The sequence below is a fragment of the Rhinatrema bivittatum genome, chromosome 2 (assembly GCF_901001135.1).
Source record: "Rhinatrema bivittatum chromosome 2, aRhiBiv1.1, whole genome shotgun sequence".
Taxonomy (NCBI): domain Eukaryota; kingdom Metazoa; phylum Chordata; class Amphibia; order Gymnophiona; family Rhinatrematidae; genus Rhinatrema; species Rhinatrema bivittatum.
Genome location: NC_042616.1, coordinates 76,371,072 through 76,394,099, shown reverse-complemented (window position 1 = coordinate 76,394,099; position 23,028 = coordinate 76,371,072). Strand labels below are relative to the sequence as shown.

At 44.5% G+C, this 23,028-nt stretch overlaps 1 protein-coding gene across 1 annotated transcript in view; it reads left to right on the top strand.

Annotated features, from left to right (window-relative positions):
* GHRHR (growth hormone releasing hormone receptor) overlaps positions 1-23,028 on the top strand; it is a 137,564-nt gene that overhangs the window by 28,925 nt on the left and 85,611 nt on the right. Inside the window, exons 5-8 of the mRNA XM_029587025.1 lie at positions 1,005-1,105; positions 12,099-12,231; positions 13,617-13,770; positions 20,312-20,372. Of these exons, the coding sequence (XP_029442885.1) occupies positions 1,005-1,105; positions 12,099-12,231; positions 13,617-13,770; positions 20,312-20,372 (449 nt within the window). The remainder of the gene's footprint in view (positions 1-1,004; positions 1,106-12,098; positions 12,232-13,616; positions 13,771-20,311; positions 20,373-23,028) is intronic.

The window sequence follows — 23,028 nt, the reverse complement described above, 5'->3', positions numbered from 1 at the left end:
CTTCAGAGTTTCTCTTCACTTGTTACATTTTTTTAATTTATTTTCATTTTACTCCCCCTGTTAAATGTAAACCAGCATGATGTGATTTTTATCTTGAATGCCGGTATAGAAAAAAAACGCTAAACGCTAAGGGGTAGATTTTCAAAAAGGGCGCCCTCGCGTACTTTTGTAGGCACATCAGGCGCAAACAAAAGTACGCTGGATTTTAGTAGATACGCGCGTAGCCGCGCGTATCTGCTAAAATCCTGGATCGGCGCGTGCAAGGCTACCGATTTCGTGTAGCCGGCGCGCGCCGAGCCGCGCAGCCTGCCTCCATTCCCTCCGAGGCCACTCCGAAATCGGAGCGGCCTCGGAGGGAATTCGCTAACGCCCTCCTCTCACCTTCCCCTCCCTTCCTCTACCTAACCCACCCCCCTGGCCCTGTCTAAACCCCCCCCTACCTTTGTTGGGGGATTTACGCCTCCCAGAGGGAGAAGTAAATCCCAGCGGGCCGCTGGCGCGCCTAGATGCAACCCGGGGCGGTTCCGGAGGGTGCGGCCACGCCCCCGGACCGCCCCGGGCTGAAACCATGCCCCCGGGCCTGCCCCCGAAACGCCGCGTCCCGCCCCGAAAACGGCGCGCCGCTCGGCCCCGCCCCCGACACACCCCCCTCGGAAAACCCCGGGACTTACGCGAGTCCCGAAGCTCTGCGCGTGCCGGCAGGCCTATGTAAAATAGGCGCACCGGCGCGCAAGCCCTGCTCGCGTAAATCCGGGCGGATTTACGCGAGCAGGGCTCTTAAAATCCGCCCCTAAATGTTTCAATGTTTCTCCTCCATCCCTCCCCCAAACCAATTGCAATGTCTTTCTCAGTCTCTTCCATTAACATGTGGATAGACAGTGGACTGATGTTATATAAGCTGTGATTTCTATACCTATGGATGTGATATTATATGGTTCTAAATATATGAATTAAGCAAACTGTTTTTATTTGCACTATTGATTAATATATTGTGCTTTATTTAGCAGCAATCCTACTTTTCTACTGTAAAGATCATCTACACAGTTGGATACAGTATGTCTATCATTTCTCTCACCATTGCTGTCATTGTTTTAATCATATTAAGGTAAGTTTGTAATTAGAAGAAAGAGAAGATGCATCTTAAGAATAATAATAATAGCAGAGTTTAGCTTTCATACAGAAATGATTGAAAGTTTTTTGTTTTAGTTTTTCAAAATTACTACTAAAATACATTTTCAAAAGGAAGATGGAGAGAATTATCTTGAGAGTACATGGCTTTTGAAAATTGCTACAATACAGTGTTACATTTACATGTAAAACTCCCTTGAAAATTCACATGAATATGAATACAGAGAACATTGTTGTCTTCCAATGAATTAAATGTAGTGAACCCTTGGGAGCAATAGCTGTAGCATTACAATTGATTTCATATTGGAGTATCCATAGTGTACACTAAAGTGAGGGAAATAAGACAGTGACTGTGTTTGTCTTTGGTGTCGTAAAGAATATGTAACTCCTTGTCTGGGAGAGGTGATTCCTTTAGGGCACACATCTAATTAAAACCTTCAGGGCTGCTCTGGGGCTAGTAGGGATGTGCAGGGAAAAAAATTTGTTTTCGTTTTTTGGCTTGTTTTCGGGAGTTTTTCCCCCCACAAATTTTGGTTCGTGGATTGCTTGATTCGTTTCATTCATGTGAAAAAAACAAATCAAGCAATTAAAGAAAACGAAAAAACAAAATGCCCAAAAACCTCCCTTCTACCCTACCGCAAAAATGCTGGGACCAACATCCCCACCGGCTCCTACTTACTTGGTCATATAGGGATCCACCCTCCCGGACTAGGCTGAAGCCTCGGCCTTGCGTAGGCCAAGGTTGTGGCAGATTGCCATGGCCTCGGCCTATGCAAGGCCAAGGCTTCAGCCTAGTGCTAGGCCCGAAGCCTCAGGCTTGTGTAGGCCAAGGCTATGACCTAACCCTAGGCCTAACACCTAGACCTTGGCCTAGCCTGGTGCCTGGACCCAGGCCCAACGCCACAGCCCACCTCGAGTCTGGATCCCGATGCCACTGCCTTAGCCCAGACTCAGGCCCGACACCATGACCCGACCCAGAGGCCAGTTCCATACTCTGTGCCTCGGCCTAGGCCAGGGATTAGATTTACGCTCGTAGGAGGGGTTATGACCCCTGGGACTATTTTAGAATGGCCTGGCGATGTGTGTATGTCCTGGAGCTTCAAAAAAGGGGCGGGGCGTGGCACAGCGTCCATTTGCCGCTGTGTCGGAGGATCACATGCCAGCGCGCACAACTTGCACCTGCCTGGAGCCATGCGCAACAGGTAAAATAAAGATATAAAGATCGGGGGGGGGGGGGGGGGGGGGGGGGGGGGGGGGGGGGGGTTAGGATAGGGCTAGGGGGTGGGAGGGTTAGGTGAAGGGGAAGGGAGGTTCCCTCTGAGGGAACGGGAGGGAAAAGGGGAAGGCTGCAGGCGTCGGCTCGTGCAAGTTGCACAGTTGTGCACCCCTTGTGCACACTGACCCCTGATTTTTTAAATGCGCGCACCTGCGAGCACATGTTATAAAATCAGGCGTCCATGTGCGTGCGCCGAGTAGCGTGCACACATAGACGCACGTGCACAACCTTTTAAAATCTACCCCTTACTGCACTAACCACATCCCCTGGCAACATACTCCAGAGTTTAATTGTGCATTGAGTAAAAAAGAACTTTCTCCAATTAGTTTTAAATGTTCTACATGCTAATTTCATGGAGTGCCCCCTAGTCCTTCTATTATCTGAAAGATTAAATGACCAATTCACATTTACCCATTCTAGACCTCTCATGATTTTAAACACCTCTATCATATCCCCCCTCAACCGTCTCTTCTCCAAGCTGAAGAGTCCTATCCTCTTTAGTCTTTCCTCATGGGGGAGCTATTCCATCCCCTTTATCATTTTGGTTACCCTTCTCTGTACCTTCTCAATTGCAACTATATCTTTTTTGAAATGCGGCGACTAGAATTGTACACAGTATTCAAGGTGTGGTCTCACCATGGAGCAACACAGAGGCATTATGACATTTTCCATTTTATTCACCATTCCCTTTCTAATAATTCCTAACATTCTGTTTGCTTTTTTGACTGCTGCAGCACACTGAGCTGACGATTCCAAAGTACCATCCACTATGATGCCTAGATCTTTTTCCTGGGTGGTAGCTCCCAATATGGAACCTAACATCGTGTAACTACAGCAACGGTTATTTTTCCCTTTATGCAACACCTTGCACTTGCCCAATCTTCAAGTCTTGCAAGGTCCTCCTGCAATGTATCACAGTCTGCTTGTGATTTAACTACTCTAAATAATTTTGTATCATCTGCAAATTTGATAACCTCACTTGTCATATTCCTTTCCAGATCATTTATATATATATTGAAAAGCACCGGACGATTTCAATATATTTATGATGCCTAGATCTCTTTCTTGGATGGTAGCTTCTATTATGGAAACTAACATCGTGTAACTATAGCATGGATTATTTTTCCCTATATGCATCACCTTGCACATCCACATTAAATTTCATCTGCCATTTGGATGCCCAATTTTCCATTCTTACAAGATCTTTAATTTCTGTGCATTTACGTGGACAAATACATCAATCATATTACTTTGCCAGATAACTTATCTGGGGATATTCAGTGGAATTCATGATTTGATGCATGCCATGAATATATGAATAAAGATATCTGGGTAACTGTACTCAGATAGTTTACCTGCTTCCTATACTGCTGAAAATGGACCTCATGGGGTTTAACTATAAATTAATAGTAAACCCCCACCCATGGGAGGGGCCATTTAAATAACTTCAGCTCTCAACTGTTTTTTAGAATGAGCTTGTGTAGCACACCCACACAACTAAATGTTCTTCTGGGGTGGAGAGAAGAGTCTGGAGCAGAAAGTAAAAACAACTTGAAATAAATTTACAATGTACAACTATTGCAAATAATTTAAACAAAATCAGCACATGAATATTTACATAAAACATTTGGATTCTTATATGCTATAAAAAACAGAAGCACACAGCATTATAGTAAAAGAAAAATTTGTTAGCATTAGAAAATTAAGGAAATTAGCTTTTTGTAAGCTATAACAGAACACCATTACCCTAGCTATATCTCAGTTCATTTCAGTTCAAGAAAAATAACAAAATTCCCTACTATATTCTGGCCAGAATAATAGCATAAGTTCTCAGTTTAATTTCATGTGATTGCTGTATCATTTAGATGAACTTCTCTGCAATCCAGATGGATGTTGAAGTAGTTACATAAAGCAGCATTTCAGCCCCAAAACATCAGCAAAAGGGCAGCATTGTGCCTCCAAGAAGACACACGGTTAACCTGCACAGAGCGGCAGTTACAACCCTAAACAGAATGCATGGAGTTAACCTGCATGGAGCAGCATTTAAAAATTAAAACACCATGCTGGGCAGATTGGATGAACCATTTTAGTCTTTATTTGCCATCATTTACTATGTAACTAAAACATACCCTTTTTTAAGTAATTCGTTATTGGCCATTACTGTACAGTACACACAGTTTGGAATGTTATATGCAAAACACTTCCTACTGTTCTAACTTGGCATGTATCTACAGGTATTATTGTGTTATTCAAAAAACATAAATGAGAGCCCACAGATACAGAATACTATTTCTGTAAATAAGGTCGCTTGAAGGATTGTTGCAGGGGGAAAGTGGCGCTACCTACAGGGAGGATCCCCACAAGTCTCCACTGTTGGCAGGTGGAGCTGGTGGGAGCAGAGGCCCAACTGGAGCTACACCAAAACCAGCCCATGTTCCCCTTAGGTTGAGCCCTTGGGTGCTGGGTTGACTGGTCTTGGGTGTAGGCCTCTGAGGTGGCGGAGATCCATAAAGAAGGCCAGCACAATGAAGAAGCAGCCAGGCCAGGTTCAGGCTTATGGTCAGGGCAGGCAGAGTTCTTAAAGAGTCAGTGGCCCAGCAGAGGTTGGAGGCAGGTTGAGAACAATCATGGTCAGTGTCCAGGCACTAGTCGGAGGCAGGCGGAGAAGAAGCAGAGTCAGAGTTCAAGCCAAGTTCAACACCGAGATCCATCCAAGAGGAAACAAGGAGCAGAGAGGAGGCAGGAAGACACAGGCAGGAGCAGAGGGCACTGAAGGCTGGGAGAAGAGCTGCTGAAGACTGACCAGGAAGGAGAACAGACGGGAACACAGGAACCAGGAGCAGGATCATTGCAGTAGCAACTCTCTCTACCAGGACATAGTGGACCTATTGCTGAGGCCCTGGAAGAACTTCCAGGATGGCCTTATATAGAGAGGAGGCTGTGAGGTCATCGCCTCTGGTGGATTCTCTCTGCTGGCCCTTTAAATAGCATGCACTCAGCAGGAAGCCCAGCAAGCAGCAGCCTTGGAAGGAGACCAGGTGTGGCTTCCCACCACACAGCAGGAAGACGAGCTGGGCCGGCGTAGTTGGAGGAGCAAGGAGCAGAGTCGCGCTGCCTCAAGAGTTGGCCCTGGCATTGGGGAGCGTCAGAGCCCAGCCTAGCCAGGAGGTGAGTGTGGCGGCTCTCAGGAGGCCATTAGCCGCCAAGCACAACACAGAATTTTGGATATACTGATATACTCCAGAACAGCACTTGTAAGCCATATAAAACAACAGCAGATGTGCTGTACAACGAACACAATTGGTACTGCCTTAATTCTGCATAATTCTAGCATTGCCAAAATGATTCAGTATCTGCAAATATTAAATAAAGTTGGGATTTCAAAGGGAAATTTTTAAAGTTTGTTTACGTTGGCAAAGATGTTTACCTGCGCAAAATGGTGTTTTGAAAATTATCCTCCCTGAATGGCGGTGAAAGTAGGCTCATCATTTCAGAAAGAGCTGAAGCGTTCTCAGGAATAGGGAGTGGTTGGGGAATGAAAGTACCTGTGGGGATTTGATTTTAAAATCCCACTGCACACTTTTCCTGGGAGACCCACCCTGCATAAATTGCAGGTGTAAAGTCCTTGGGTACTTTTGTATTTGCGGACCTTGCAGGAAGTTTTCATTTGAAAATTGGCTTGCACCCTGGTGTGGACAAAAGTATCTACATAGCTGAAAACTTCCCAAGCTAATGAAAATTTCTCCTGCCCTGAATGACACTCAAAGTTATCTTCAATCTTTTGAAAATCTGTCGCTATTCTGAGTAATTTGATTTGAGTTTTACTCATTCTTATCACTAACATGATTTGAATTTTCAAAAGGTTGCATTAGATGTTTAAAATCTGAATTAAAACTATTGTAATTAATTAGAAGTTTTGAAGCACCCATGATTTTGCATGTAAGTATGATTAGACATTGGCAAAATAATAATTGTGTCAAATATATCAGCAAGGGGCAGAGAATGATAATACCATTATGGTTTCACTAAAGAAGATGTAGAAAAAGCAAGAGCAAAGAGAACAACATTTAGGAGGCACAAACAGACACAGGAGGAGGAACAGGATAGGCAAAATAACCAGGAGAAATAAAGAGAGTCAGAAAGGGCAATTAAAAGGAGATTCAGAATTTAGCAGATATTTTAAACAAATACTTTCACTTAATATTCACACTAGATGGAGAGGGTAATGGATCAAAATCAAAAGATAATGACATAAAAGACTTGGCATGAATACATTACCATATACTAAGGAGGTAGCATATTAAAAAAAACCCAGCACAATTCAAATTAAACAATGCGTGCTGACATCACTTGAGGCAAGAAAGGTTCCATGGGAATGGAGAAAAGCAGGTGTAAAACAGCTCCTCCATAGGAGTGGGAACAAGGAGGGAGTGAAACACATAAGTGGTGGAAGAGAAAAGGAGCAGTCACTGTGGGTTAATCTCGAAAGGGGGAATGGAGCATCTATTTATATTGGTATAATAATCAGAGCTCCTTCACAGACAGAGGAGATGGACAGGGATTTAATGGAAGATATTCACAGGATTATGTGAAAGGGGAGGTGCTGCTGCTAGGGGATTTTAATCTTCCAGATGTTGATTGGGACTTCCCAACTGCAGTATCTTCTAGAAGCAGGGAGATCCTGCATTCTCTGCAAGGAGAACTGTTCTGTCAAATGGTCATGGAACCCACACAGGAGGGGGTGATACTGGCCCTGGTGCTTACCAGTGGGGACAGTATTTTTGATGTAGTGGGTGATCATCTGGGAGCCAGTGGCTCAATATTAGGATGTAAGAGATGAAGGTTCATTCTAAGACGAGGGTTCTAACCTTCAGGAAAACTAACTTTCTCGAAATGGGGAGTACCTCAAGGAGTTGTTAGCTGGATGGGAAAATATATGGGAAGAGAATGGCAATAGGCAAACTAAAAGGAAATATCATAAGGAAAACTAATATTTTTGTTAAGAATGTGAAAAAAAGCAAGTAGAAAAAGTGACCGTTATGATGTTCTAAAGAAGTAGCTGAAAAGGTAAGAGAGAAATGGTTAGCATTCATAAACTACAAGAGATTGCAGAAAGAGGAAGACAGGCCACAATATCTGAAAAAATTAAGAGAAGCTGGGAAAGTAGTCAGGAATGTGAAAATTCACATAGAAGAAAAAATAGCAAATGCAGTAAAACATGGGGATAAGACTTTTTCAGATATGTTAGTGATGGAAGGAAGTACAACAGTGGCACTGTAAGACTCAAAGATGAAAGGGAGGAATATGGCGATGAGGAAAAAGCAAAGTTGCTTAACAAATATTTTTGTTTGGTGTTCACTATGGAAGGGCCTAGAGCAATACCACATAAAGGGATAGATTTTAAAAGGTTGCGTGCGGGTGTACATGTGCACGCGCTACCCGTCGCATGCAAATGTACACCCGATTTTATAACTTACGCACACCTGCGTGTGGAAATTATAAAATCCAGGGTCGGCGCGCGCAAGGGGGTGCACAATTTTGCACTTCATGTGCGCCGAGCCGCGCTGCCTTCCCCCGTTCCCTTCCCCCTAACCTGACCTTCCCACCCCTTCCCCTAACCTTTCCTCCCCCTAACCTTTCCTCCCCCTTGCCCTACTCTAACACCCCCCAAAATTTGTATTTTACCTTTTGTGCCTGCCTCTGGACAGGCGCAAGTTGCACGTGCCGGCAGCCTGCCGGCATGCGATCCTCTGACACAGTGGCAATGGCCGCTCTGTCGAAGGCCTCTGGCCCTACCCCGCCCCCAGACCACCCTGCCCCACCCCCGGACCATCCCTTTTGTAAAACCCCGGGACGTACACGCGTCCCAGAGCTTTACACGCGTCGCCGGACCTTTTTAAAATAGGCCCAGCGCGCGTAACCCTTTTAAAATCTGGTCCAAAATGAACACAAATAAGACTGGTAGTGAGGTAAACCTCAATTGATTTTCAGAGCAGTGTATTCATGAGGACCTAACTAAACAAAGTAGATAAGGCGATGGGGCCGGATGGGATTTATCCGAGGGTACTAAGGGAATTTAGAGATGTCCTGTCAGCTCCAATGGCTGACCTTTTCAATGTTTCTTTAGAGTATGGAGTAGTTCCAGAAGACTGGAAAAGGGCAGATGTGGTTCCTATTCATAAAAGTGGAAGTAAGAAGAAGGCTGGGAACTACAGGCCAGTTAGTCGGAACTCTGTGGTGAGCAAACTAATGGAATTTCTGTTAAAACAGATCATAGTGCAATTTTTCAAATCCAATAGATTACAAGATTCGAAGCAACATGGTTTTACTAGAGGTAAATATTGTTTGATGAATCTGATTGATCTATTTGATTGGGTGACCAGACATTTGGATTAAGGAAGAGCTTTAGATGTAGTGTACTTGGATTTCAGCAAGGCCTTTGACTCAGTTCCGCACAGAAGACTTATAAATAAATCGTGCACCCTTGGTATGGATCCTGGGGTGACTGACTGGGTTAGAAACTGGCTGAGTGGGAGGCGACAAAGGGTATTGGAAAATGGAGTTTTCTCTGAGGAAGAAGTTGTTACTAGCGATGTGCCTCAGGGATTGGTCCTTGGATTGGTTCTTTTCAACATTTTTGGGATTGCCGGGAAAGGTTTGTCTTTTTGCCGATGATACCAAAATGATAGGGTGGACAGTCAGGAAAGAGTGGAAAACATGAGGAAGGATCTAGCAAAGCTCAAGGAATGATCTAAGGTCTGGCAGCTAAGATTTAATGCTATAAAATGCAGAGTAATGCATTTTGGATGCAAAAACCTAAGAAAAAGGTACAGTATTGGAGGTGAAATTATTCTAAGCACAAAAGAAGATCAGGATCTGGAGGTAATTGTATTTGATGATTTTAAGGTGGTCAAACAGGTGGAAAAAGTGATGGTAAGAGCCAGAAAGATGCTTGGCTGCATAAGGAGAGAAATGTTCAGCAGAAAAAGGGACAAGATATTGCCCCTGTATAGCTTCCTAGAGAGACCTCACTTGGAATACTGTATACAATTCTAGGGACCGCACCTTCAAAAGGATATAAACAGGATGGAGTTGATCAAGAGCGTAGTTACTATAATGGTTAGTGGTCTTCATTTTAAAGCATATGAGGATAGACTTACATACTACTCAAACCACACAACTAACCTCAACGCGTGAAAGAGCCATCACCATAAGAAACCCCAAACTTTGGAATGCACTTCCAACCGAATTAAGAACTCAACCAAACCTAAAAACCTTCAAAAAAGAGATAAAAACCTGGCTTTTCACTAAAGTCTACCAAAACAACCACTGAATACTACAATTTCCAAATCCCAATTCACTAGACCCTCCGTGTGCGCCCCTTACACACGTACCTAGTAACTTACCACCCTTCCAGATGAACCCTATGACCCTATGACTCTGTTACCCCTATCCTCTCCATTTGAACCCTATCCTTATCGACCCTAGCAACCATTGGTAACTGTTTAACTACCATTATAAATGCATAACTATATAACTAACCTCATTTCTACGATAACAGTACTTCTGAGACTAATGTATATGATACCTCTGATCTTAATGTATACTATAATGCATGCATCAACTTTTTGCATCAAAAATTGTAAATCGTTATGATGGCAAAAAACTGAATGACGGTATATAAAACTCGATAAATAAATTAATAAATATATAAATATGTATACCCTAGAGGAAAGGTGAGATAGGGGAGAAATGATAGAGATATTCAAATATCACAAAGGATCTCATGCACAGGAGGTGAGCCTTTTTCAATTGAAAGAAGACTCTAGATCAAGATGTCATGAAAGGGGGTATACTCAGGAGTAAGCTTAAGAATTATTTCTTTATAGAAAGAGTGGCGGATGTGTGGAATAGCCTTCCAGTGGAACTGGTTGAGTTCAAGAAAGCATGGGATAAATACAGGGGATCTCTAAAGAAGTGATGAGAATTATAATGCTAAGTTAATTGGATGGATGGGCAGACTGGATGGGCCATATGATCTTTTTTTGCCACCATGGTTTCCATGTTTCTATGTTTCTATAAGGGAAGCACTACTGATAGATAGAATAACGCTATACCTTGAAGCCTGAGGGTTATAGAATCATGGGCAATATGATTTCACATTGAGAAAACTTGCCATAACTTTAAAAATATAACCCTTATTTTATATTTTAATTTCCACAATGACAGTAAAGTACTTTGGGCTACATTCATTTTAAGAATAATAAAATTGCATTGTACAATGTTGTCCTTTAGAAACTTCTGGCAGTCTGTAGCAATGCTGTGGATTTGGTATAAGGTTGGGTTCCATGGTGCTAGCTACAGTTTAAGGATCAGCAGTGAAAAATTAATCACAGATATCTACAGCTGTCCATAAACAAAAGTCAAGGGAATAGTGAAAGGTCTGTTTATAATTCAAGGGTGTCTTTCAGTCCTTTACTCAATTGATTTTAGTATCATATCTTCAAGTCACTTCCAAAGCAATATACTCAATCTTCTGTCAGTCGCTGACAGAAGATTGAGTATATGCTTCCCCTCAGGTGACCCGGGCTTACCATTTTCCCATTAACCACTATGAGCAAGTTTGCTAGGCCTGCAACTATTCCTTCACTTATACTCCCATACCAACATGCATTGCCTGAAGTTTTAAGAGCTTGTATTCTAGTAGGGATGGGTGAGGTGGCTCTGATCCAACTCAGTTCTGCATGCATGACATTCAGTCCAGCCTATCAAATCTTTTTAGTGCCAGGAGAGAAAAAAGTGATTTGACACATTTCTTACCTAGTTCTCCTGGCTTTAGATAAAAATTCCTTTTTTTTATGTTCTATTCTAAAAATGTCAATGAATCTCCTAAAAAATAAATTACTAAGGTTCATAAAACTTTTCATGAATCTTGAAACAGATTCGTTTTACTTACATTTACTGATCACTTCATAACATATCAAAGCAATTTACAGGCATACGTCAAAACAGAAGTAAAAAATCATATATTAAAATACAATTACAATCAACTATATTAACTCCACTTACAATAAAAGTACACAGAAGGCATGGGGGTAACCCGCACAATGAGGCAGTTACTTCCATGAGCAATCTGCTGGGTAGACTGGATGGACCATTTGGTCTTTATCTGCTGTCATTACTAAGTTACTGTGTTATCATCAAAATATATCATAGCCTAATCCCACCTCACCTCCCATTTTCTTTTTGGGGCGGGGGGGGGGGGGGGGGAAGCAGAAGGAAATCTATTCTGCTCCATCTGAAAAGCCTTACAAAACAAGGCGTGTTTTAACTGACTAAGGAAAAAGAAAGCAGTCTTTCAGACCATGGCAATCATCAGGAGATACACCTTCTTCCCGGTTCTCTGAAGTCATGCTGTCTTTATTGCAGGAATTATACTTCATGGTCGCAGCATTCTAGTTGGTATATACGATGTTACGAGTCTCTGCATTAATGGCAATTTAAAATGGAATCTAAACATAAACTAAGACTGATGTGCACTTTCCAGTTCACGTCAAACTGATTCTAATTTCAAACCAGTTCACTTGTCACAATGCAGTATGTTCTAGACTGAAGCAGCATGAAGTTAAACAATAAGGGCACTTCAGCAGCCGTGCATGTCTTTTTTAAAATTTATCAGTATTTTTTTTAACAGGAGACTTCACTGTCCCAGAAATTATATCCATATCCAGTTGTTTATCACCTTTATCCTGAAAGCAATTGCTGTTTTCATTAAGGATGATTTTCTCTTCAGTATTGACGAAACTGAACATTGCAGCCTTTCAACAGTAAGTATTTATGAAATTCATTTTTACAACGCTGACATACAGTATCTCATTCATTAACTTAGGTTTTTTACTTTTTATTTGTTTGACTGCTTTATTTATTTCACTGCTTAATTGAATATGAAATAATAGCCATGCAATGCCTATAATTATGAAAAAAATTCTGGGGTAGATTTTAAAAAAAGCGTGATTGCGTACTTTTGTTCGCGCACCAGGCGCAAACAAAAGTACACTGGATTTTATAAGATACGCACATAGCCACGCGTATCTTATAAAATCCGGGATCGGCGCGCACAAGGCTGCCGATTTTGGGCAGCCTGCGTGCGCCGAGCCGCGCAGCCTGCCTCCGTTCCCTCCGAGGCCGCTCCGAAATCGGAGCGGCCTCGGAGGGAACTCTCTTTCGCCCTCCCCTCACCTTCCCCTCCCTTCCCCTACCTAACCCATCCCCCCGGCCCTATCTAAACCCCCCCTACCTTTATCCATGGATTTACGTCTACCGGAGGCAGACGTAAATCCGCGCGCGCCAGCGGGCTGCTGGCACACCAAGACCCGACCCGGGGTAGGTGGGTAGTTAGTATTTGAAAACTTGCTACAAAGTACCAGGCCGATACAGTAAAGTGTGCTCCGGCGCACTGATAGCCCGCGTTTGGCCGTGCGTTTTCAACGTGCTATTTTTACCCCTTATATAGTAAAGGGTAATAGCACGCGAAAATGCGCGGCCAACCCCCCGGAAACTAATAGCGCCTGCAACATGCAAATGCATGTTGATGGACCTATTATTCATTCCTGCGCGATACAGAAAGCAAAATGTGCAGCAGCACCGGGAAAGTGTACAGAAAAGCAGAAAAAACTGTTTTTCTGTACAACCTCCGACTTAATATCATAGCGATATTAAGTAAGAGGCCCAAAAGTAAAAAAAAAATTTTAAATAATAAAAAAAAAAATTTTAAATCTGCCTGCGGCCCGCGGGTTGGAAGACAGACGCTCAATTTTGCCAGCATCTGGTTTCCAAACCTGTGGCTATCAGCGGGCTCGAGAACCGACGCCAGAAAAATTGAGCGTTGGCTGTCAAACCCGCTGACAGCTGCCACTTCTGTCAAAAGGGAGGCGCTAGGGACGTGCTAGTGTCCCTAGCGCCTCCTTTTACCGCGGGCCATCATTTACATAAATTTATTTACTGGATGGCACGCCCAGGAGAGTGGCCTGGGCGTGCCCTGGGAGAGCGGGCGCTTGCCCACTCACCCGCGAAGTTCTCTGTATCGGCCCGTATGTGTGTACAAAAATAGCGGTATATTTTGCACCAATGCAAGCAAATGAAAATTGACCCCATAATGCAGATTTTGCATCTCTCACAGTGATATACAATCTCTCTTTTTTTTCCCTGTTAGACTGGATGTAAGGTATCAGTTGTGCTCTGGCACTACTTCACCATGACTAATTTCATATGGCTATTGGTAGAAGCTCTGTACCTGAACTCTTTGCTGGTCTCCTCATTTCCTCATGGGAGAAGATACTTTTGGTGGCTCGTCCTATTTGGGTGGGGTAAGTATCACAGGATAACTGAAATAAATGATTAATTTGTAATCATAGATAATCCATGTAATATCATAGTGATACAAAGCGCAGCTCACAGGGCCTTTCCGCGAGCCGCCTCGCTTTCCTCCTTGATACCACCAGCACTTGTTCGCGGCAGGAACGCTGCCAGTGCCCCGATGCAACTGACCTCAGCAAGGGACACAGTCATAACACCGCTCATGCACCCGACGGCCAGACCTTTAAAGGGCCCACAGCGGAAACTCAGCCGCATCGCTCTGTGATGATATCACTGGCTTCTTTGTACTTAAGGCTCCTTTGGAGCGTCCACCGATGCCTCAGTAATGGGTCTCCTGCTTTGCAGTGCATGTTGTTCTAGTTCCTGGGGTTCTGCTTTCCTGGTTCCTGTGGTTTTGTGTTCTTGTTATCTTGCCTTGTCCAGCCTTGCCTCCTCCAATCATGTCTTCTCCTGCTTTCCTCATCCAGCTCACTTGTTCAGCCTTGCCTTAGCCTATTTGTCTTGTCCAGTGTCTTCAATGTGCCTTTGTCCACCTTTGGCCTGACTCTCTGGATTTTGACCTCTTGCTTGGACCTGACCACGATTGACTGCTGCCTGAACCTGACCCCCCCTAGCCTGGACCTGTCTACTCTTGCTAGCTGCCTGCCCAAACTTTGGCCAGTCTCTGACTGTTAGTTTGTTGCCTATCCTGACCCCAGTGTGCTTCTGGACTTTAGTAATCTTCACCACCTTAAGGACCCACCTAAGTCCTCCTGGCCACTAGAACCCAAGGGCTCAACCTGCGGAGGAGGTGGCTGATAAAGGTGAAGCTCCAGACTGTCTCGCTACAAGGCGCATTTGCCAGCTGCCGGTGTAGGCCTCATGGGTTCGCCCTTGAGGCTGAATCAACTATGCCTCACCACAAAGGGCTCACACACCCACTACCCTTCACACAAACTATTGGGTTCCAAATAGAAACAATCTTTTCTATATTTTCAATAGTTATATGAAAAACATGTAGGTGTTGTAATGATCAAGCGCCGGGAGGGAGGGGGTAGACTTGAGAGCAACATCAGAAAATATTTCTTCTTAGAAAGGGTTATAGATGCATAGAACGGACTCTCAGTGGAAGAGGTGAAGAGAAACCAATAACAGAATTTTAAAATAGCAAGGGGTAAGTAGAGGATCCCTGGTGGCTGGAAAGTGACAGTATGTTAAAGATTGGCTGGGATCTCTGGAACTATGTCAGAGACAGAATTAAACACACAGTGGTACTGAAAGAAATGATGACCAGATTTGAATCAGCAAGCTATAAGTCCCCAGAAACCAAAAAAGGCTGGTGTCAGCAGGTTGTTGGTGGTCAAGTATTGTCCAATAAGTAGTGTTCACAGTAGAAAGGCCTCAGGCAGGCCCACATAAAATGAACACAAATAAGATTGGAAGTGAGATAAAGCTCAATCAATTTTCAGAACAGTGTGTTTGGGAGGATATAAGAACATGAGAAATTGCCATGCTGGGTCCAACAGAGGCCAAAACCAGGCCACAAGAACCTGGCAACCACCCAAACACCAAGAAAGGTGTGGAAAACAGGAGGGATCTAGTGAAGCTCAAGGAATGTATTAGAGACTGGCAGCTATGATTTAATGCTAAAAAATGCAGAGTAGTGCATTTACGTTGCAAAGAACCGAGGGTGAGGTACAGTATTTCAAGTGAAATTCTTCTAAGCACAAAAGAAGGGTGGGATCTGAGATGAATGTATCTGATAATATTAAGGTGGCCAAATTAGTGGACAAAGTGACAGCAAAAGCCAGAAAGATGCTTGGCTGCATAAGGAGAGGAATGGAAGTGATATTGCCTGTGTCAGTGTCTGATGAGATCTCATTTGGAATACTGTGTAAAATTCTGGAGACCGCACCTTCAAAAGGATATAAACAGGATGAAGTCGTTCCAGAGAGTGGCTACTAAAATGATCAGATTTTTGTTCTAAAGCATATGGGGATAGACTGAAAGATTTAAACATGTATACCCTAGAGGAAAGGTGAGATAGGGGAGATAAACTGAGATGATTTGTAACTTGTTTACAAGAATATCGGTATAGAAAAATGCCAAATAAATAAATAAATAAATAAATATGATAAAGACATCCAAATTTCACAAAGGTTTCCATGCATAGGAGGCTATCCTCTTTCTAAAACAAGGGGTCATGGGTTGACAGTGAAAGAGAGTATATTCAGGATTATCGGAGGAAATATTTCTTTACAGAGAGAGTAGTGGATGCATGGATGGCCTCCCTGTGGAGGTGGTGGAAACACATTCAGGAAAGCATAGAATAAATACAGGGGATCTCTGAGGGAGTGGTATGAGTTGTAATGGCTACATAAGTCGTAGGAATGGGCAGAATAAGTGGGTCATTAGGTTTTTTTTCTGCCATCATATTTCTCTGTTTCTAGAATATGTTCCAATAACATTCCACTGGTTCTAGGTCAAAGCTGGTCCTCAGTCAGTCTGAAAATACAAAAAACTGCATTATAAGTAATAGGCAGGGCGGGCCAGGTCCCGGTCTGCCACCATTAATACAGCAATGGGCTGAGCTTCCTTCCATGCTAACTGACTCCCCTTCTTTCACCTTTGGAGGGAGGGGAAGGGAGATGTAGTGAGGTGACAGGGCATGGTTGTCACCCCCCATCTCCTCCCTTCTTTCTTCTATTTCTAGTTTGTCCTCATAGAATTTTAAACCAAGCAAGGGTCTGAGTGACTTCTGATTGGTTGTATCGCACGGGGGTATGGGCTGGGTGGAAGGTTTCCATTCTCCTTTTAATGGGTATCACCTCCTTCTCCACCTGGCCTTTCTCATTCTCCTCTATCTTGGCTTCTTTTTCCCTCTCTCCCTCTTTCTTTTGTATTTTGGTTTCTGGCTGTAAGATCGCAGTGGCAGGTGACCCAAGTTCTGGTGATCTGCATGTATAACTCATTTGTTCACATGTTGAGAAAATGGCTCTATTCATGTACTGGGGAAGTGGGGGAGTAGGGAGGATATTATCGAGAGGCAGTGGCTAGGGGTGTGCATTCATTTGCAACATATTGGCAATCCGCAACGTATATGCCATATTTGTTGTATTCATGGAGGTCATGAAACGTATGGCGAACTCCCACGAATACAACGTATTACTAACGAATAAACCCCCACCCTCCTGACCCCCCAAGACTTGCCAAAAGTCCCTGGTGGTCCAGCGGGGGTCCTGGAGCGATCTCCTGCACTCAGGCCATCGGCTGCCAGTATTCAAAAATGGTGCCGATAGCCTTTGCCCTTACTATGTCACAGGGGCTACCGGTACCATTAGTCGGCCCCGTCTCATGGTAGGAGCAGAAGATGGCGCCGGCTGACAATTGCTCCTACCATGTGTCAGGGGCCAACCAATGGCACCAGTAGCCCCTGTGACATAGTAAGGGCAAAGGCTATCGGCGCCATTTTTTAATACCGGCAGCCGATGGCCCGAGTGCAGGAGATTGCTCCAGGACCCCTGCTGGACCACCTGGGACTTTTGACAAGTCTGGGTGGGGGGGGGGGGGGGAGTCAGGAGGGTGGGGGGTTGTAGTTAATTAAATTTAAAGGGTTGGGATAGGGTTGTTTTTTTTTGGGAAACTAATACATATGTAACTAATGAATGATCGGGGTCCACCAAGAACGGATGCAACAGATTTGGGTCCCGACAAATACGAATACCGAATGGGACAAATCCATCCCTGCTGCACATCCCTAGCAGTGGCTGTGCAGTCTGGTCACCATCTATTCTGCAGGGATGAGGCAGAGAGGTCTTAGGTGTGGTGATGGTCCACTGGAGCAGCTTTGAATGCCAGAGTTGGCTGTTGGTGGTCACTGCCGGGATATGGAAGACTCCTCCCTGCAGCTGCAGAGTGCAGTGTTGGGGGGGGGGGGGGGGGGTTGGTAGTTTGTGGGGTATTAAGGTTGACTCTGTATATTGGGCTCGGGTCATGGTTATGTTTTGTAGCCAATAAAGTATGGCCTTGTTTAAATCCATTTGGTGATGATTTTGTCTGGGGAAGGGAGTGTTAGAGGGGAGCCAAGGTTTCTCAGTGCCCATGTTTCTGACAACTTAGTAAAGGTCAGAGAAGATTTGTACTCACAGCAAACCCTCAACTTCCCATCACAAATTGGACATATCAACAATATGTGAAAACGCAAAACTTTGCACCCAAGTCTTTTATTTAATCTAATCATTTCTATAGCTCTAACTGATGTATGCAACTTTGCCCATGATCTGTGCAGCTTGCAAACATGATTTAATGTGAATGAAGTGGACAGGAGGACCTTGTGTCCCAGTAAACGTCTGGGAGGACAAGCTGCATAAATGCTAGCCAAGTGTGACATGGTGGAGTGACTGTGCTCTATCCTCTTTATCAATCAGTTACCGAGAAGCAGCACTGGGTGTCCTTTTAATGAAGAAGGCAGTATATAACATTGAATATTATGTTGTTTTAGCATTTGTAGTGTACTGTTAAGTGCCATTAAAAAAAAAGCCACATCTACCATAGAAAAGTTAATGCAGTAGGAACATATCCTGACAGTAAGGAGCTGCTTTATGGAAGGTACAGCAAGTGACAGCACTATCTTCTGGGTTCAAGTGTGTCAAGTCCTTTCTGTGTACCATGGATGTCTACACAGCTTACATCAATATAAATCCCTCTACAGAGCAAAAAAAAAAAAAAAAAGGAAGAAGTGAGAAGGAGGCTTTTGGTGAACCATATGAGGCTGCATTTCCCGCCCTTTCCAGCCTGTCTTGCTCTATTGTCAGATGTGGAGGAGTTGAGCAATGTAAGGGAAAGATGTCCTTTGCCATCTGAGCTATCATTGCTGTGCCTTAATGGGAAGCTTAGCTGTCAGTGAATTATGGAGAAGGTTGATTGTGTTACGGCTATGGCTGCTGTGCAACCGCCTCACCACCAGGGGTCCCTCTAGAGCTGGCTCTCCTGACAGGCCCAGTCCATCTCCCTTGTTCACTCTATGTTCTGGTCTTCCCTTTATAACCCTGTCTGACAGTTCCCTCGGTGCTTCGGCATCGAGCTCGCCTGGGCTCCCTGCTCTAGCCTTCCTTGCTTGCTGTGCGTGTGGTCCTTGGACCCTGCTTTGCCTTGCCTTGCGCGGCCTTCGGGCCTTCTACCTTGCTTTACCTTGCCTTGCGCTGTGTGTACCTTCGGGCCTTCTACCCTGCTTTGCCTTACCTTGTGCTGTGTATGGTCTTCGGGCCTTCTGGCCTGCCCTGCCTTGCCTTGCTTACTGCACGTGCGGTCCTTTGGGCCCTCTGCTCTGCCGTGTGTGTGTGTGTGGCCTTCAGACCCTCTGCCTTGTGTCCGTGTGTGGCCTACGGGCCCTCTTCCCTGCCGTGTGTGTGTGTGTGAGGCCTTCGGGCTCTCTGCTCTGCTGTGTGTCCGTGTGTGGCCTTCAGGCCCTCTGCCCTGTGTCCGTGTGTGGCCTACAGGCCCTCTTCACTGCCGTGTGTGTGTGTGTGAGGCCTTCGGACTCTGCCCTGTGTCTGTGTGAGGCCTACGGGCCCTCTGCCCTGCCATGCGTGTGTGTGTGTGGCCTTCGGGCCCTCTGCCCTGCCATGCGTGTGTGTGTGTGGCCTTCGGGCTCTCTGCTCTGCCGTACGTGTGTGTGTGGCCTTCAGGCTCTTTGTCTTACTACTAGGTGCCCTGACCCAGCCTGGACTCTGACACTGTTATCTGCCGCCTGCCCTGACCCAGCCTGGACTCTGACACTGCTACCTGCTGCCTGCCCTGACCCAGCCTGGACCCGGACACTGCTACCTGCCGCCTGCCCTGACCCAGCCTGGACTTTGACACTGCTACTTGCCGCCTGCCCTGACCCAGCCTGGACCCAGACACTGCTACTTGCCGCCTGCCCTGACCCAGCCTGGACCCAGACACTGCTACTTGCCGCCTGCCCTGACCCAGCCTGGACTTTGACACTGCTACTTGCCGCCTGCCCTGACCCAGCCTGGACCCAGACACTGTTTCCAGCCATCCCTGTCTCTCTCCACCTGGAGCCACCCTTCCGGGTGGTGTTCACAACACCAGAACAAAGCCCAAGCGTAACAGATTGCATAGATGGGAACAAGTTTGCCTTTTAAGAAGTTAGCGTATTCAATACTTCATCATTAAGTGTTCACATTTATAAGGCTTTTCATGGTTTGTTTTTTTTATATATGCATGTTTTCACACCTCCATGCCCTCCACAATACCTAGGCTGTATAAGTGTATTAAGGCATATTTTAAGGTTGAGGCTGAGGGGTGACTTGAAGTGGTGGCAAGTGATTTTGGCTTCCTGCCCTTAGATGGTGCTGATGTCACAGAGTGAGCATGTTCCGTGCACTTCTGTCTAGTTCCAGGTTGTGGAGTCTAGCCAAAACAGACTGCCCATATGCTGTCAATTTCTTTCTGCTTAGCATTGCATTTTTACTTGTCTGCAATGATAGAATGTTTCTTTTTCCATTTTTCTGAAATGACACCAGCGTGTATTTTAATGTTTCACAGGTTCTCCAACCTTTTTTATCACAGTCTGGGCAATAGCAAGGTCAAAGTTTGAAGACAAGGAGTGAGTAACAATGAGGTCTACAGTAATAGTTATCATATAGTAACAATCACATTGTGCCCGTTGAAAGCCCAAGGTGGAAAATGAGCCAGTGCTGCTCTTTTGGTGACATCTAGTGGTCAAAGAATAGCAAATTGTATCCTGCTCATTTGGGCACAAGGTAAATTTGCCCTAAAACATGGTAGATGATAAAAGAAGAAAAGGGAACTACAGTTACACACAAGACACAGATCAAGCAGTTGATATAAATACAATTTTCCACAGAATAGAAGGGGAATCATTAATCACCAAACCAGAATTTAAAAAAGAGATCAAACAAAACACATCAAAGACTGCTTGGTTTGATAAGGAATGTAAAAACTTAAAACAAAATTATAAGACAACTCTCTAACAAAAAAACAGACAGCCCCTTAGAGAAGATTTACGAAGCACCTACTTTCACAATTTTAGAAATTACAAAGCAACCTTAAAACAGAAAATATTTGAACACATGAAAAAAAAATACTCTGAAATAGAGGAAGCAATAGATGATTCTTTTCTGGGATATGAGGAAGGAACTTAAACCCAAAATCAAAGCAGAACTAGCAACCCAAAAGGGAAAAATATCGACTGGCACTTCCAGCAGCTATATAAAGAAATAAAACCTGAAGGTTCAGTGTGCTGCGGCAGTCAAAAAAAGCAAACAGAATGTTGGGAATTATTAGGAAGGGAATGGTGAATAAAACAATGTCATAATGCCTCTGTATCGCTCCATAGTGAGACTGCACCATGAATACTGTGTACAATTCTGGTCGCTGCATCTCAAAAAAGATATAGTTGCGATGGAGAAGGTACAGAGAAGGGCAACCAAAATGATAAGGGAAATGAAACAGCTCCCCTATGAGGAAAAACTAAAGAGGTTAGGACTTTTCAGCTTGGAGAAGAGATGGCTGAGGGGGGATATGATAGAGGTGTTTAAAATCATGAGAGGTCTAGAATGGGTAGATGTGAATCGGTTATTTAGAAAGACTAGGGGGCACTCCATGAAGTTAGCATATGGCACATTTAAAACTAATCGGAGAAAGTTCTTTTTCCCTCAACGCACAATTAAACTCTGGAATTTGTTGCCAGAGGATGTGATTAGTGCAGTTAGTATAGCTGTGTTTAAAAAAGGATTGGATAAGTTCTTGGAGGAGAAGTCCATTACCTGCTTTTAATTAAGTTGACTTAGAAAATAGCCACTGCTATTACTAGCAACGATAACATGGAATAGACTTAGTTTTGGGTATTTGCCAGGTTCTTATGGCCTGGATTGGCCACTTTTGGAAACAGGATGCTGGGCTTGATGGACCCTGGTCTGACCCAGTATGGCATGTTCTTATGTTCTTATGATATTTATTTTATTTATTTATTTAAAGTCTCTTCTATACCGATAGCCGTTCGCACATCGTATCGGTTTACATAAAACAAATAACTTTTGGGCAGAGCCCTTACAAGTAACAGACGAATATAATTAACAGGAAGTATGGATAATACTGAGAAGCATAACAAAAAATTAATAACTACAACTATAATATAATAACAATGTACAGGATCCAGCGTTCATAAAGCATTCTTAGTCAAAATTCGGAGGAGGAGGTAACAGGAATGAAGTGTTGATATGTTACTCAATTGCTGCTAGGGAATTTTTTATAAGGGGGGGAGGTGACATGGGGTAAGCTTGCTGGAACAACCAGGTTTTAAGTTTTTTTTTGAATTTGAGAGTGGAGGTCAAGATCAAAAACACACCCAAGAGAAATTATACCTGCTGGAAAGCGCCATCAAAAAATATCAAACAACCCTTGACAACTCCATAACAATACAGGTGTTGCGACCATCGGTCTGTGATGGCTTAGCCCCACCTACCTCACTCTTCTTGTGGCTCCTCCTGCTCACCTTGAACTACTGGCTGCCACGGCGTCTGTCTGCTGACCTCTCCGGCGTCCCCGGACCGGCTTTGGTGCTGCTTCCCGCCATGCTCTTCCAAGGTATCATAGGGCGCACACACGCACTTCGCCCTCATCTTTGTTTCCTCGTTGGTGCGGACCTCAGGGGGTGGCCCCCTGAGATGACATCACGCTGCCCGGATATTTAAGCCTACATTATTTGCTAGCTCATCGAGTTAGCAACGGTAACTCTATGGATGGGATTCGCTCTCCGTACCGAAGCTACTCTGCCACTCCAGCATTATTTGGAACTCTTATTGCTAATGCAGCACCCACTCCTCGGGGGCCTCTTCTGCTTCTTTCAGATGCTATCAGGAAACCGGTACTCGCACCTCGAGGGCCCATGTTCCCTGACTCGCTGCCTGCATCTACAAACCTTTCTATATGGAAGACTTCACTAACAGTTTCCATCTGTGAGTATAACTACCATCTATTCCACAGTACTGCTTCCCTGGAACCAGGTACTCGCTCCTCGAGGGCCTGCCCTCTGTTCCAGTGCCAGACCTCTTGTCTAGTGGACTCGCTGTGTGAGTACAATACCACTGAGTCTCCCTGCTCTAAGGGATCAGGTACTCGCTCCTCGAGGGCCTGCTCTCCCTGTCTCAGAGCTTCACTTATTCTACCGGGGACTCTGTATATTTCTCACTGTGTACTCATAACTCTCAGTCTCTTTCCACAACAGCACAGCCAAGCAG